This window comes from Triturus cristatus, chromosome 9 (assembly GCF_964204655.1).
Source record: "Triturus cristatus chromosome 9, aTriCri1.1, whole genome shotgun sequence".
NCBI classification, from domain to species: domain Eukaryota; kingdom Metazoa; phylum Chordata; class Amphibia; order Caudata; family Salamandridae; genus Triturus; species Triturus cristatus.
Genome location: NC_140592.1, coordinates 18,014,774 through 18,029,265, shown reverse-complemented (window position 1 = coordinate 18,029,265; position 14,492 = coordinate 18,014,774). Strand labels below are relative to the sequence as shown.

The following is a 14,492-nucleotide window of genomic DNA, read 5'->3' as shown; positions in this document are numbered from 1 at the left end:
GGCATGATGGTGGCTCGAGGGATGATGGCAGGTCATATAAAACAATAGACGTACATACATACAATAGAGGTGCGCAACGATTCTTCTTACCGATAAACGAAGAGGTACTGCTCCTTGTAGTCTCCGCGCCCCAGAGGCGTGCTCATGACGTACTTGTAAGGGCATCCCTTGGTACAACTGATCAGAAACACAGACATGGGTTACGGGGGTGGGGGGACATGTGCATGACACCAGCTGCATCACTGAATTATACGCAGGTCTCTTCTAACCACACCACCTACCATCCACAGGGATTCGTCAACAACGTCCAGGTTTCAATAGTGTCCGGGTCAAATACTGCATCACGAATATCGACTCCATTACAATATTTTAAGGCAAGTGTATACAAGTTCATACAACTAAAACAGGTAAAACAGATGTTCTCAAATCAAAATAAGCTTTATTCGAAATCACAAAGTGAATCATAAAAGCTGCAAAAATACATCCATGACAGTTTAAAAACCAGAATGAAAGTTTCTGTTAAAACATCTGTGTACCTTGAAGATATAAGGTATGCGTGTATGCATATAAATATATGTATATGTGTGTGTGAGTGAGTGAGTGAGTGAGTGAGTGTGTGTAAATTTATAAATAGAAAATATATTCACTGAAAAATCATAGGTTAACGTGACGTTACAGTTAGGTGAAAGTTTCAGTGGCAACGTAACGTTTTGAACTCAAATAATCACTGAAATTCACCAGTTACACGTCTATCAAGTAACTGTAACTCGTGCACACACCATGAACAGTTTTCTCATCAATATAAATTTAATTGCAAGCTTTGCAGGGATATCATCAATGATGTCATAGAAGGTGTCATGAGTGATAGAATATGTGGGGATAAGTAGCAGCGCCTTGTGAGGGCGCAAGTTATAGTTACCTTAGGGCACACGTTGTAATTACTTGAGGTAACTATCACTGGTGAATTTCTGTGGAGTTTAGAGTTTAAAACGTTATGTTGTTACCGAGATTGTCACCTAACTATAACGTCACGTGCGTGGCCACATGCAAATGAGGGAATCTCTCTGCCTCTGCGCCCGCGCTTTATAATAGACACGGATCCAAAGGTAAAGGAACTGTCAGGAGGGACCCTGACATGCTGTCCTATGGAGGGGGAAAACTGATCCAATGGACCCCCCAGACTTCCCCTTGCAGTCACTCACTGCACCCGCCTGCGAGGGGATCTCTCACCCCTCTTAAAAGTGCGGGTGGGTTGCTGCCTGTATAATGACACGAGTAGCGGCTGCTTCAAAGCCGCTCCATATTTCACTCAAATGCGCTGCCCTAGGGGCAGCATGAGTTCACGGCTGCCCTGTGCGCAGCGTATTCAATCTATGACGCACTCTCCTTGTTAGCGCCAAGTGCACCTTCTGAACGGTGCGCCCGGAGCTAACAATGAAAATGCATCCCATTGTATAATACGGCCCCTGGAGTCTCATGTCTAGGTCTTGATTCTGCTGCTGCATTATGTTCCCAGTTCTGGGGGGCTCCTCCCCAGAATAAAAAGAAAGGTCCGGAGTCATTGGCCAAACAGGCTGAGGAGCCAGTCCTGTGGGGACTGCAGGAGAGGGTGAAAGAAATCTATGATGAAATATCCAAACTCCAAGGGCAATGAATGCTGACAGAAGCAATTGTTTTATGAGATAAAGAACTTACTGTGTCCTGATTCAGTGCGCATTTGAGATGTAAAATAGTCCCTCGTGCATTGCAGGCAGTGGAAGGATACACTATACAGACAATGACATCAGGTGAGAGAGCTTTCTCCTCTGGTCTGTGCCAAAGCCCACACCAAGTGTATTAAAAAAATTGGTAGCAATTGGTCGCAGACAGATGTGCTGCCGAGCCGGGCCTAAAATGCGTGGAACTGACAAAGGGAGCAGCTGCAGTGAGTACCTGAGGGGGGTAATGTAACCTGTTGTACTTCGCTTGCCGTCTCTTTAACTGCAAGGTGTCATCGGAGAGAACCTTGAGTATCAGAGATCCCTGAGGCCACAGTTGAAGAGGAGATGTTGACCCGGAAGCTGTGTACAGCGTTGGCGTGAGGTGGATGCAATAAATGGCTTAAACAAGATACGGATTGGAGCACTTCCTGACAGGTTTCCTTTGTGAGTGAGAAGCGGCAAGAGATATATCCTGCGGTCCCTGTCGCCATTACCTGCCTTCAGGTTCCATGCTGCTTGGTGGCCCTGCTGGGGGTGTGGGTTCAGCCCTGCTGGGTGCAGCCCTGCTGGGGGGTGGGTACAGCCCTGCTGGGGGGTGGGCGCAGCCCTGCTGGGGGGTGGGTGCAGCCCTGCTGGGGGCTGGGTGCAGCCCTGCTGGGGGTGTGGGTTCAGCCCTGCTGGGTGCAGCCCTGCTGGGGGGTGGGTGCAGCCCTGCTGGGTACAGCCCTGCTGGGGGGTGGGTGCAGCCCTGCTGGGGGGTGGGCGCAGCCCTGCTGGGGGGTGGGTACAGCCCTGCTGGGGGGTGGGCGCAGCCCTGCTGGGTACAGCCCTGCTGGGGGGTGGGTGCAGCCCTGCTGGGGGGTGGGTGCAACCCTGCCAGAGGGTGGGTGTAGCCCACAAGAGCATCACTGAAGGACACAGGAGGACGTGGCCCCTGTGGGACACCGGGGAGCATGGAAGGGAGTCAACCCTTGTACGAGTCAGACAAGTGAACGTGCTCTTTGATGTCAGTATGCAACATATTGTGCCAGACCCTCGGCAGCTGCCTTACAGAAGAACCGTGGCCTCAGGTAACAACACACAGCATGACTCAGCTCATTGAAGTATGTGACAGCAGCAGAGATCTCTAGGCACCTGTAGGACACAAGCTGCAATCCCATGGGGCTGCTCAGCATTTTATCCATCCCATACTCATAACATCATCATTGAGATATGGGATATTGCAGCGGCTATTGTTTAAGTGCCAAAGGACACTACAGCTTGTAGTTGGCGCTATAACACTATCTGTTATTAATGAATGGATTATGGCCTAGATGGGCACCTGTTCAGGTTGTCAATCAGTAGCTTCGCCGCCTTCTCCTTCGAATCGAAGACCTCCAGAATGACCACGATGTCGTAACGCAGAATGATCTAGAACGAAACAAGTGCAAAGCGTGAGATTGAGACAGAACCCGCCGGCAGAAGAGGTCACAACTTGCATCCTTCTGTACATATTAGGACATTGTGGGGTATATTCACAAGAATGTGTGATAACTACCGGAAGAGTAGCTTAACGCAACTCTCAACATCGCACCCCATTGCGGTAAAATAACCCCATGTCAACGTGGAATTCACAACAAGGCGGTACCATGCGATAGTCTGCCGAAACCACGGACAAGGGCCACGATACAAACACCTCGATGGAGATAAAAACATAAACCACAACACCAAAAAACCTGCGATGGGCCAAAGCACTATGAGGAAATCAGTGATAAGCAAACACAAACTGACCAACACCCAAGCACCATGGAGGCAGCCGGAGCAGGCGCAGAGGACGAGCGCAACCCCACAAGCACCCCGGACAACCAGCCAGGGACATCGGGGACAGGAAAGGGCAAGGACAAGAAGAAGAGGAAGATGAAGTTCAGTCCGCAGGCGAACAGGATCATAGTCACGGAGGTGATGGAACACCATCAACAACTGTTTGTCACCTCCAACGTGTCATTGGGCACCAAAACTGGAATATCGCGGGACATCGTGGACAAGGTGAATGCCGTCGTAGAGCACAAGAGGACAATGGATGAGGTCAAAAGGCGATGGAGTGACATCAAGCGGAAGACCAAGGAGAAACTCGCAGCCAACCAGAAGGCAGCAATGCAGACTGGAGGTGGGGGCCCAGCGCAACAGCTCGTGCTGGATGACATGGAGGAGCTGGTGTCAACAGTCATCAGTGTGGATACAGTGGCCGGAGTCGGGGGAACGGGCACTGCTCGACAGGACACAACACAACCGCAACAGGGTGAGTGACCACCAGGTACTGGGGGTACGGGTGGAGATGGCCACGATGGCACACATGCACAATCAAGCAGAGCACAGTGCACACCCTCAATGACTCTGGGTCATCGCCCAGATCCACACAATGACACAATGTACAATGCCATGCTGTCTGAATGTCAACATGTACCATGCAGCTACATACATGTGGACACATTGCAATACACCATCTCCCCATCACATTGCAGGGCCACCGTCAACACCCCCTGCAGAGGAGTCCCAGCCACTCTTCACTGATGACGAGGAGGACAACCCCAGCATCGACGCACAAGCCCTCCTAGACATCATTGACATCATCCGCGACTCTCCTCCAGGATCAGGGCAGCCCAGCTGCATCGAGGAGACCCCACCCACCACCCAAACCACCCAGCAGGACGCACCCATGGCCCGCCAGTCTCCCAAGACCCCCAGGAACAACACATGGCCTTCCAACACCGTGTGCTGGAGGCCCAGAGGGAGACGGCTAAGCAGCTGCGGGTGGGGTTCGACCTCATGGCCACCAAACTGGACGCCATCCATGGGTACTCCATGGCCTCCAACGATCCCTGACTGACATCGCTGGAGTCCTGACATGGAGAGAAGAACACCTGTCCACTCACAGGGGCTCCGGCGATAGCAGCCGTGAGCTGGCACACATGCGGAGGCTCATGGAGGACATGGTGCGGATGGAGGCGTAAAGGATGGCAGCCACCACTGTACATCAGTGAAATGTAGCTGGGATCTACCATGCCCTGCAGACCATCATCATGGCATTGCTGGCACAAGGTGTGGCGATGATGAATGCTGCTGACCCCACATCATCCACATCTCTGCTCCCTGGTGTGTTAGTGCCCCACAGTGCGGCAGGCGTATCCACTCCGGCACCTGATGAGTCACTGCCAAACAGTGCGGCCGACAACCCTCCACCGGCCCCTGATGTGTCAGTGGCACACACTGCCCCAGACGGTACTACAACACCCACAGGTGGGGCAGAGCACACATCCGGGGACGAGGACGTGGATAGGTTTGTGATCAGGAGGCACTAGCTTTCATTTCCGCCACCTGGCCTGTTTCTGCTAGGTGCCGCACATGGTCTCATGACCTTCCACTAACCCCCGTTACACTCCGATGCGCTCACCTTGGACAGCGACATGGACTGCCATATCCTGTTTGATTACCAATGACACGGCGGCCAGACTGCGGACTGTACCCTACCTCTTCCGCAGTACTTGTCATTCCCAGATGGACTCTGGCTGGCCCTCCACGGGCCCATATTGTGTAGTGTGCTCGGCATTGCCCTGTACCGCTCCAGCTGCAGGACTGCACTGGATGTGCAATAAACATCCAGTGACGCACTGCTGTATTATGTTGTTTATCATCCATGTGTGAATGCGTGGGTGAATGTAGGGACAGTGATGTCCCTTGCGTCAATGATGCTCATACTGTGGGATGCCAGTCAGAGGGTGAAACATTGCATATTGTGTACCGGGTCCAGTGAACACTACAACAGGGACACACGCATCAGTCACTTCCATGTCCGGACATGGACTGAACCACGCCCAGATCCCACGAGTCATTGTTGCAAGCCCTGCGCTGGTCCGGCGTACGGCAGGCCAGACCACTCCTCTTACGCTCTGAGGGGGGGCCCTCATTGCTACCCGTCGCAGGCATACTCGCTGGTGGTGTGCAGATCACTCGTCTAGTTGTCAGCATGTCACAGCCACTCCCTGAGGGCAGGTTTGCACGCACACCTCACCCATCCGGCACAGGCGTCACAGGCCATGTGACTCCGCCAACATAAGGGGCCGACGACGTCACATTCCCCTCTGCCGGTGGTGACTGGATGACGGACGCTTCACGGTTCTCAATCATAAAGGGCCCATGAGTTGTTGCGCAAAGGGTTAGTGGCACCCGAGGCCTTGCGGCTGTCACGGGCCTGCCGCCACGTGGTGCTGACTGGGGTTGCACAGGGTTAGTGGCACTTGGAGCATTGAGGCCAGCACAGGCACCCCACCACGGGACGGTGACTTTGGGTGCACTGAGTTAGGGGCACCTTGAGCTGCTGAGCGGGTGTTCAGCCTGCGATGATGCCCCGTCCCGGCGGTCCGGACAGCTCAGATTTTGTGTGCCCTGCTGGACCGCAGTGTAGGCCAGAGCCAGCGGGCAGCGTGGGCCTACCCCCACGTGGCGTCACTTCCGGGATCACAGAGTTGGTGGCACCTATTGGGCTGAGCGGGTGTGCAGCCTGCAAGGAGGCCGGGTGCCCTGGTATGTCCTCTGCCATGGAGTAATCAAGACCCAGCACCAAACGTGAGATCTGGTGGCCTGCGGAGTGGGGAGGCATGGTGTGGAGTGTGCCATGTCCATGGACCCTGGGCTTGTGGTCTGCAGCGGCACGTGGTGGGACCTCCTGTCTGCACGCCGGTGGCGGAAGGTGAGCAGTGCGGCCTGGGTGTGCATGGGCGGGCATGCTCCGATGGGCGGCGGGAGGGGCTGGGGTGCTTCTGTCTGGGTGTGCATGGGCGGGCAGGCGATGTTGTCTTGTGCAATTGTGTGTACTGTCCCAAACATGTATCTGGACTCTGTTTCAGATGACGGGTCTGTCTCAGATGTGTGACCTAATGGACTGCACTACATGCCGGCAAGTGGTTGGAGACACACCAGTGGCAGCAGGTGAGCAGTGTGGCCTGGGTGCATAGGGGCAGCGCTCTCTCTCTCTCTCCCCCTCTCTTTCTCTCTCTCCCCCTCTCTTCTTCTTCTCTCTCTCTCACCCCCTCTCTTCTTCTTCTCTCTCTCACTCCCCATCTCTTCTTCTCTCTCTCTCTCTCTCTCTCACTCCCCATCTCTTCTTCTCTCTCTCTCTCTCTCTCTCTCTCTCCCCATCTCTTCTTCTCTCTCTCTCTCTCTCTCTCCTTCTCTTCCTCGCTCTCCCCTTCGCTCTCTCTCTGTCCTTTGATGTGCGCAGGACACACCTTCTCATCATGATTTTTGTCTTGCACGCTGTGACCTCCGGATTGGCCCGAGGGGAGCCGCCATGTGCCTTCATTTCATTTCAGGGTTCCTTTTGATAAAGTTTGATTTGTTGCTTCGGAAATGAATGCGTGATGGTCATTTTTGTAACGACACATACATGTCACCAGTTGTGATTCTGCGACATCATGCAGATAATTTTGTACGTGACTGGGTGTAGCTGATGTGGCATGTCTTTGGTCGGGGGGTGCCGGGGAGGGGGGGTCCTGGGGGTAGTTGTGGCGGGTGTTGGTTCCCTTTAGGCCCTCTGGGCTGCATGTTCAGTTGCCCGGGTGCATCTGTTGTTCTTCAGGTGTGGTTCTGGGCTGGTCTCCCTTTTGTGGTCCAGGCTGTGGTCCGACTTAGCACCAGGTCTGAGCAGGTGTTATTTTCCTGGTGCTAACGCGCCTTATCGCCTGTTTCGTGTTCTTATCGCAGTTCTGTCTGGTCGTTGTGAATGTTGTGGAGTGGTGGTGTCGCGGCTTTTGGCACAGGAACGCCTACTCTGCATCTCATTAGCGATAGTTGCGGGGGTCGTCCGTGGCGATGTTTTTTGCGGCTGCTATCGCGGGTAAACTGGTGCTGTGGGCTGTTAACACCAGCTTGTGATTGGGGCGATAAGTTTATCACAACTTTGGCTGCGATAAAGTGCCGTTAAGTCGGTGATAGTTCCTTGTGAATATGCCCCTGTGTTTTTTCAGACTTTGAGAGTACACCACAAAAGGGGACTATTTAAGGCATTTTCCATCAATAATCAATACTCTGCGTTGCATTCCATTCCATTGTTTTGTACACACCGTGACACTACTGACAGAGACGAACCTTAGGCAAATCTGATGTGGGCCTGTCTCAAAAGGGTGACTCCAGCCCAAACTGAGGGGCCACGTGACCTCTGACCAGGAGCACCAGCAACCATCGACATGTTTCGGCCTCGTTAGGACTCATCCGCCAGGAGGAGCCGGTTGAGTCTCTGTGCCGCAGTGAGCGTTGTACATGACTTTGAATGGCTTAGTGAGAAGAATGGGCGAACCAGTCTGACACATGGCAGTGAGGCTTCTGTGCCCACGCAGGGCACCAACGTCCAGAATTAAATTAAAAGGGGGGATAGTTAATTTTGTTCAAATGGATTTGGGTAGGAGTTCCCATTCTGTAACAACGCAGCCACTAGATAAAACAATGGAATGGAATGCACTCAGAACACTCACCAAAGATTACGATTAATTTACGCATTTCTTTACAGCATTTTTTTCTTTACCGTTTGTACCCTGCATGGGTCTCATTACAGGTGCCTTCGGTAATCCCCGGGGAGGCCTAACAGCAGTTATCAGCCCCATCAGGATAAACTGTGGTGTTTCACACCGAGATTTCTACAGCGGTGTGAAACCCCTCAGACACACGTGGGATTCGGCACCAAAAACACCAGCTCTTGTGTTATTTACCAAAAACGTGTAATCCATATTTTTCCACACCTCTGGAATTACACGGGCCCCCAGTAGCAATATTGGGGAGAGGGGGGTTAGGATTGTTCTGGGCAGCCGTGATGATGCCTTAAGACAGTAAATGACACAATATGGTCAGTGTTTGTAAAGTGCCGCTCATGTACAGTGCACTGGTCAACTGAAGAGTTGTCACTTTACCCACGTCACGAGGGTGACTCACAGAGGAGTCTGCTTTTTACACCAGCAGAACAAAGAATTCTGAGAAATGTAGTCTCATGTTTTTTTTTTAATAATAATGTGCCTACAAGCCCCAGCATGCAATGCTGTTCACGGAATCACCAGGACTGCCTAAAAACCATCTTCCTGAACTAACAACGATTTCATCGCCAATGATTCCTTCCTGACTCTAAAGGGCATATTACCAACAATCTGCGATAATTATCGCAAACCGGGGGTAGCGCGTTTTTTGTTATCGCCGCATATCACTGGATTTACTCGCTGTGTTTGCAGTGTATTATCAACGCATTGCTCAGAGGCGATATAAAATCCAGTGATAGCGTGCGAAATCCTGCGATAAACTTCCTGCGATAATAAAATGCTTGCTGATACGCCATTGTGAACTTAGCCTATCAATCCACCTCTCATTGAAGAGATGGTTAAGTCAACTTTTAATAAGGTGTTAATTTCCTGTGATAACCGCGGTTAGCGGGACTTTTCTCATCGCTACGCTGATAATACAGCCAAGTTGTGTTTGCGATGTTTTTAATGAAGTTATTGTAAGGAACGCCTACTTTGCATATGATTAGCGATATCTATCGCCGGCATGGGATGCGTTACAATACCGGCTGCTATCGCAGGATTACATGCGCTAGCGAGGACTTGATGATAGTGCGATAAACAAAATTGCCGCTTTACCACCGAAAAGTGCCACTAAAGTGGCGAAAACTCACTTGATAATATGCCCCCAAAGCTGCTAAATGGACCAACTTCATGCGCGACGCCAGGATGCCCGTAGGGCGATAGCCGCGCTATACAAGTTCCACATCAATCAATCAATCAATCAGTCACTCCTGATTTTTACCCACAAAACTATAAATGGTGTTGTTTTCAAACTCATGCTTAAAAGGTTAATAGGCTCAGGGGGCTCCTCCATATTTACAAGGAGAGGAAAAGCCACCCTGCGTGGCTTTTCCTCTCCTTGTAAATACGGCCCCTTCACACGCAGCACTTTGCATTGAAGGGGCGTCCCATGGGTGTTGCTGTGGGTGTTCCCACGCAAAACCCATGGAATGAGACACATTTCCAGTTTTACGAGGAATCGTAAATCTGGAGATGCGTCTACATACTACGCCACCCTAGAGGTGGCGTAGCGAGGCGCAACGAGGGAAAATGTTTTCATTTCTCCTCGTTTTTTCCTCTTTCAATGCGTGCTGCATTCTACAGCACGCATTGAAAGAGGAAAATGCCTGTAGTGATTGTTTTTTTGCAGTAAGGTGACCCTTCCTACACATAAACAATCTCCCCACGACGCAGGCATCCTTGCACCATGGTGCCAGGGTGCCTGCGCCGGCGTATGGCAGCTGTTTGTGCACCAGCGCAGGTGGAATCACAGAGATGCGACATATTCTTGTAAATATGTCGCATCCCAGTGCTTTGGAAGTGCAGCAGCGTGGCGCAGCCAAAGGCTTGCGGTGCCATGCTGCGGCACTTCCTTGTCCTTGTAGATATGCCACTAAGAGTTTAGGAGCCCCCAGCACATGGGGCCCTTGACCACCCCACCCCTCAGATATCTACCAATAATTAGGAGTCCAAATTCTAGATGGAAGCAGACGGGAGCATGCAGAGATCCCCTGACGACCCAGACCCTCTGTACCTCAGTCTTCAGCAAGGGCTCTTGCCAGCCAATGCCATCCTAAGGATTGATTACTAGTGCCCCAGACAAGACTTATTTTGCCCCTGCCCCTCCTAATAACTTTGACATGTATTACCCATTTTCTGCTCATTCAAGTATTTTCAAAAATGGGTCAAACAAAGGGAAGAGGTGTGGCGCCAGGGCGACTGACTCCAGAATCTGGGGATCATGGTTCGATCCCCGGCGCCGGCGGCAGATTAGCCCAGCACCATGTGACTCTGGGCAATAGCTTGCTTAATCTTCCCAACGGCCCCCAGTGCCTAGAGACCCTTACGGGTGATTGTTTGCGCTTTACAAATGTGGATTATTATTATCTTAAATATGTCTTGGGTGGGGTCACATAATCCTTAAGATGCCGCAGGTTGGAGGAGCACAGCATCTTAGGTGAAGTCGGCAGACAGTGGAGGTGGGATTTGGAAACAGCTGTGATACATGGAGAACAAGCATTTACAATGCAAGCAGTCTCTCCTTTGGGACCTTATATGTATTTTGCTATGCCTCACATTAGCATGAGGACTGAAACATCTACTGTTCTTTAACATGGAGGGAAAGTAAGCACCAAACTGCATGACACATGGAGAGAAATATTGCCATTCAGTGGGAAATTGTATAGTCCAAAGTTCTGTTTTTAATATAAAATCAGGGCCTTCGGGGATTATATCATTGAAAATACAAGATTTGAAAAAAAAGATATTGTCTACGGGTGCTTGTGGAAGACAGTTTCTATGGACTGGAATCTAGAGAATACTAAAGTACTTCTGGTAATTTACTGACCTCTGCTGGTCGTTTGTTATCAGGAAAGTTAAATCGAGGCAATTGCCAGAATATTTAAAAAAAACTGAACCCCCTCAGCAGAAAGCAATTCTGGTATTTTACTGACCTCTGCTGGTCGTTTTCTATCAAGACAGTTTAATAGAGGCTGTTGAACAGAAAAAAAGTCCCTAAGCGAAAGTAGACAAGTTCTAGGGCTGATCGCCAGAGCCCACTAAGTACATACACATATAAGTATATACTAAAGTATATAAAAGAGGTTTTGAATGCTCGACCTAAAAATGACTGCCCACGTGGCCTCTTGGAAGATGGGGGCCAGGGGCGGTTGTGCACTTCGCCCAAGCAGGAAAGCGTCTCACTTGAGTGTGTGTGGTGTGTGGTGACCACTGCTTCTTGTTCTACTGCAGGCCACAGTGGACACTTCCTTCTCACTTCACTCTTGCCATGACATTGAAAGGGTTTGGTAACAGAGAGAAAGTAAACAGAGTGACCCCAGAGGGTACTCTTAAGCACACCCCATGTGACCCAGAGATCTCTTGACAGCCCTTGTTGCCCCCTCCTCTTGAGACCCTAGGAAGAGACCAACAGCAGCAGACCTGGAAGCACTGGAGTAGGTATTCGAGGTGCAGAAACAAAGTTATCTGGATGGGAGCCTTGGTTTCTTGGCAGACACCAGCAGGGTGCTGTCTGCTCTAACACAGGGCCGTGTTTACTCTCGGACATTGTTAACTTACCCGTGTCCGCGGCTTGGGAGCTGGAACCCTGCAAGGACGTAACCATGGTTACAGAAAAGAGTCCTGTGTCAGTGGGTCCAAAGGGTGGTGTACAGTAACAGAGTGAAGGGAGGCTTTAGAGAACTTCCGATCGGGGTGGGGTTAGTATAATGTGATGGGGGGAGCTCCTCTCTCCTCGTCGTCTGCGTCACAGCACTGTCACTGGCCAGGTCAGTGTGACTGCTCTCCCCCCGCACAGCTCCACCACTAAGGCTTTCCTCTGAGCCCTGAGCTCTCCATGTGCTGACCACTGCTGGGTGTTCAAGGCCCTCCTGGACCTGCAGACTCCTGCCTGCGCCTCACCCCTGGTGGTCCAGTGGGGGAGCACTCTGCTCTTCCGTCTCTCTTGGCTATTTTCTGTGCTCTCTTTTCTCCTTTTGCTCTCTTTTCTCTAGTCCCTCTTTTTTCTCTTTTGCTCTCTCTTTTTCTTCCTTTTGCTCTCTCTTTTCTCTGCTTTCTCTCTCTTTTTCTCTTTTCCATTTTCTCACACTCCCCGCCACTGCTGCCTCCGTGGCCCCTTCCCCTCCAGCGTGTCCTCCCCGCTCCCATCTCTCAGCTGACAGTCCTCCCCCGACCCCTACTTAATGGCGGCCGCGCCAAGGGCAAGCCCTTCTACACCCATCCGCAACCCGACCCGACCCAACAGCGACCAGCACCAGGTCCGTTACGACCCCAGCACCCTCTGTGCTCTCAAACCCAGACGCAGTAACAACTGGTAGCTTTCGACACTGAGCGGCACCCACGGCCAGATCTCCTGCTGACTCTGCCACTGCACCTTCACACACCTCCAGACCCCAGCAGCAGTTCCCAGCCTACCAGATGCCACCGCACACAAACCAATAAACTGCATCCTCCTCAACGTGCGATCCCTACGCAGGCACGTCATAGAAATTTGGGATCTCCTCAAAACCCACATGCCCGACGTCGCCTTCCTCACAGAAACCTGGACCAACCTTAACTCCATGCCCGACATCGCAACCGCCTTTCCTGACAAATACAAGATCTTGAGAAAAGAACGCCCCACCCGCCCAGGAGGAGGCATCCCCATCGTCCACAAGAGCTCCCTCTGCATGACAACCACTGACCCGGACGATGCCACGACCCCCATGGAACATCTCCACTTCCAGATCCAGACCAGCTTCAAAATGACTCTCTGTGGAACCCTCTTCTACAGGCTGCCTGACCCCCACGCTCCTTTCACAGACACCATCGCCGACCTCATCACACTCCACACCCTCACTTCCACAGACTACATACTACTCAGAGACCTAAACTTGCACCTGGACAACCACGACGACCCCAACACCACCGCACTCCTAGAGAACCTAGCCAACATCGGACTGAAGCAACTTGACACCGTCCCCACACGCACGGCAGTACACACACTCAACCCGATCTTTGCAGGAGGAAACACCATTTCCTACAGCCACACCAAGGAACATAGTTGGACGGACCACCACTGCATCCATTTCTCCTTCAGAAAACCCACGGTACACAAGCATGCGCCCCGCCTCCCCCACAGAAGCTGGTGCAAAGTCACCAACGAACAGCTCACCTCCACCCTCACCAGCACTCCACTTCCAATGATGCCAGATACCAACACCATGGCAAGCAACCTCCACCACTGGATCACTCACTGCGCCAACACACTCGCCCCCCTCAAGAAAGCTACAGGATGACACAACAAGAAAGCTAACTGGTTCACCACGTCACTCCAAGAATCCAAGCGCTCCCGCCAACGGCTGGAAAAGACATGGAGAAACAGCAAAACTCCAGAAGCACGCTCTGGCTTAAAAACAGCCACCATGGCACACCACCAACTCATCAAATCCACAAAGAAAAACTTCTTCTAAGACAGAAACCTTTCCAATGCCCATAACTCCAAGGAACTCCTCTCCATCATCCAGGAATTAGCCAAACCCGGCAGCGAAACAACAGAAGTCCCACTCTCCCAAGACCTCTGCAAGACACTCAGCACCTTTTTTCACCTCAAGATTAAGACGCTCTATGACAACTTCGACAACCAAGACCTCAGCCCCCACCCTTAGCAATGCCACCCAACAGGCCCTACTCATTTGGAACCCGCTCATGACAGAAGACAATGAAGAGCATCCACTCTGGAGCACCCTCAGACCCCTGTCCCCCCAACATCGTCCACAGAGCCACCACGGTCATTGTGCCTTAACTACGCCGGATGATCAACTGCTCCCCCGAGACCACCACATTCCCCAATGACTAGAAACACGCCGAAGTCAACTCCCTCCTGAAGAAACCCTTCACAGACCCAACGGACATCAAGAACTTCAGGCCCATCTCTCTGCTTCCTTTTGCAACCAAGGTCATCGAAAAGGCCATCAACACCCAGCTGGCAAACTTCATTGAAGCCAACAATGTGCTGGACATCTCTCAATCCGGATTCCGCAGCAACCACAGCACCAAGACCACCCTCCTCTCCGCCACTGATGACATCCGCACCCTCCTCGACAAGGGCCAAATGGTAGCCCTCATCCTCCTGGACCTATCGGTAGCCTTCCACACCATCTCTCAATGCACACTAGCCACCTGACTCCACGACGCCGACATCCGAGGAAAGGCC

General features: G+C 51.8%; 1 protein-coding gene across 2 annotated transcripts in view; it reads right to left on the bottom strand.

Moving 5' to 3' along the window:
• LOC146797273 (deoxyribonuclease gamma-like) overlaps positions 1–14,492 on the bottom strand; it is a 160,749-nt gene that overhangs the window by 47,955 nt on the left and 98,302 nt on the right. The window contains exons 3-4 of one of the 2 annotated variants that reach the window (XM_085624241.1): positions 3,022–3,110; positions 91–177 (exon numbers count right to left, since the gene is read on the bottom strand). In XM_085624241.1, coding sequence (XP_085480367.1) covers positions 91–177; positions 3,022–3,110 — 176 coding nt within the window. The remainder of the gene's footprint in view (positions 1–90; positions 178–3,021; positions 3,111–14,492) is intronic. The other variant, XM_085624242.1, reaches the window with a different exon arrangement.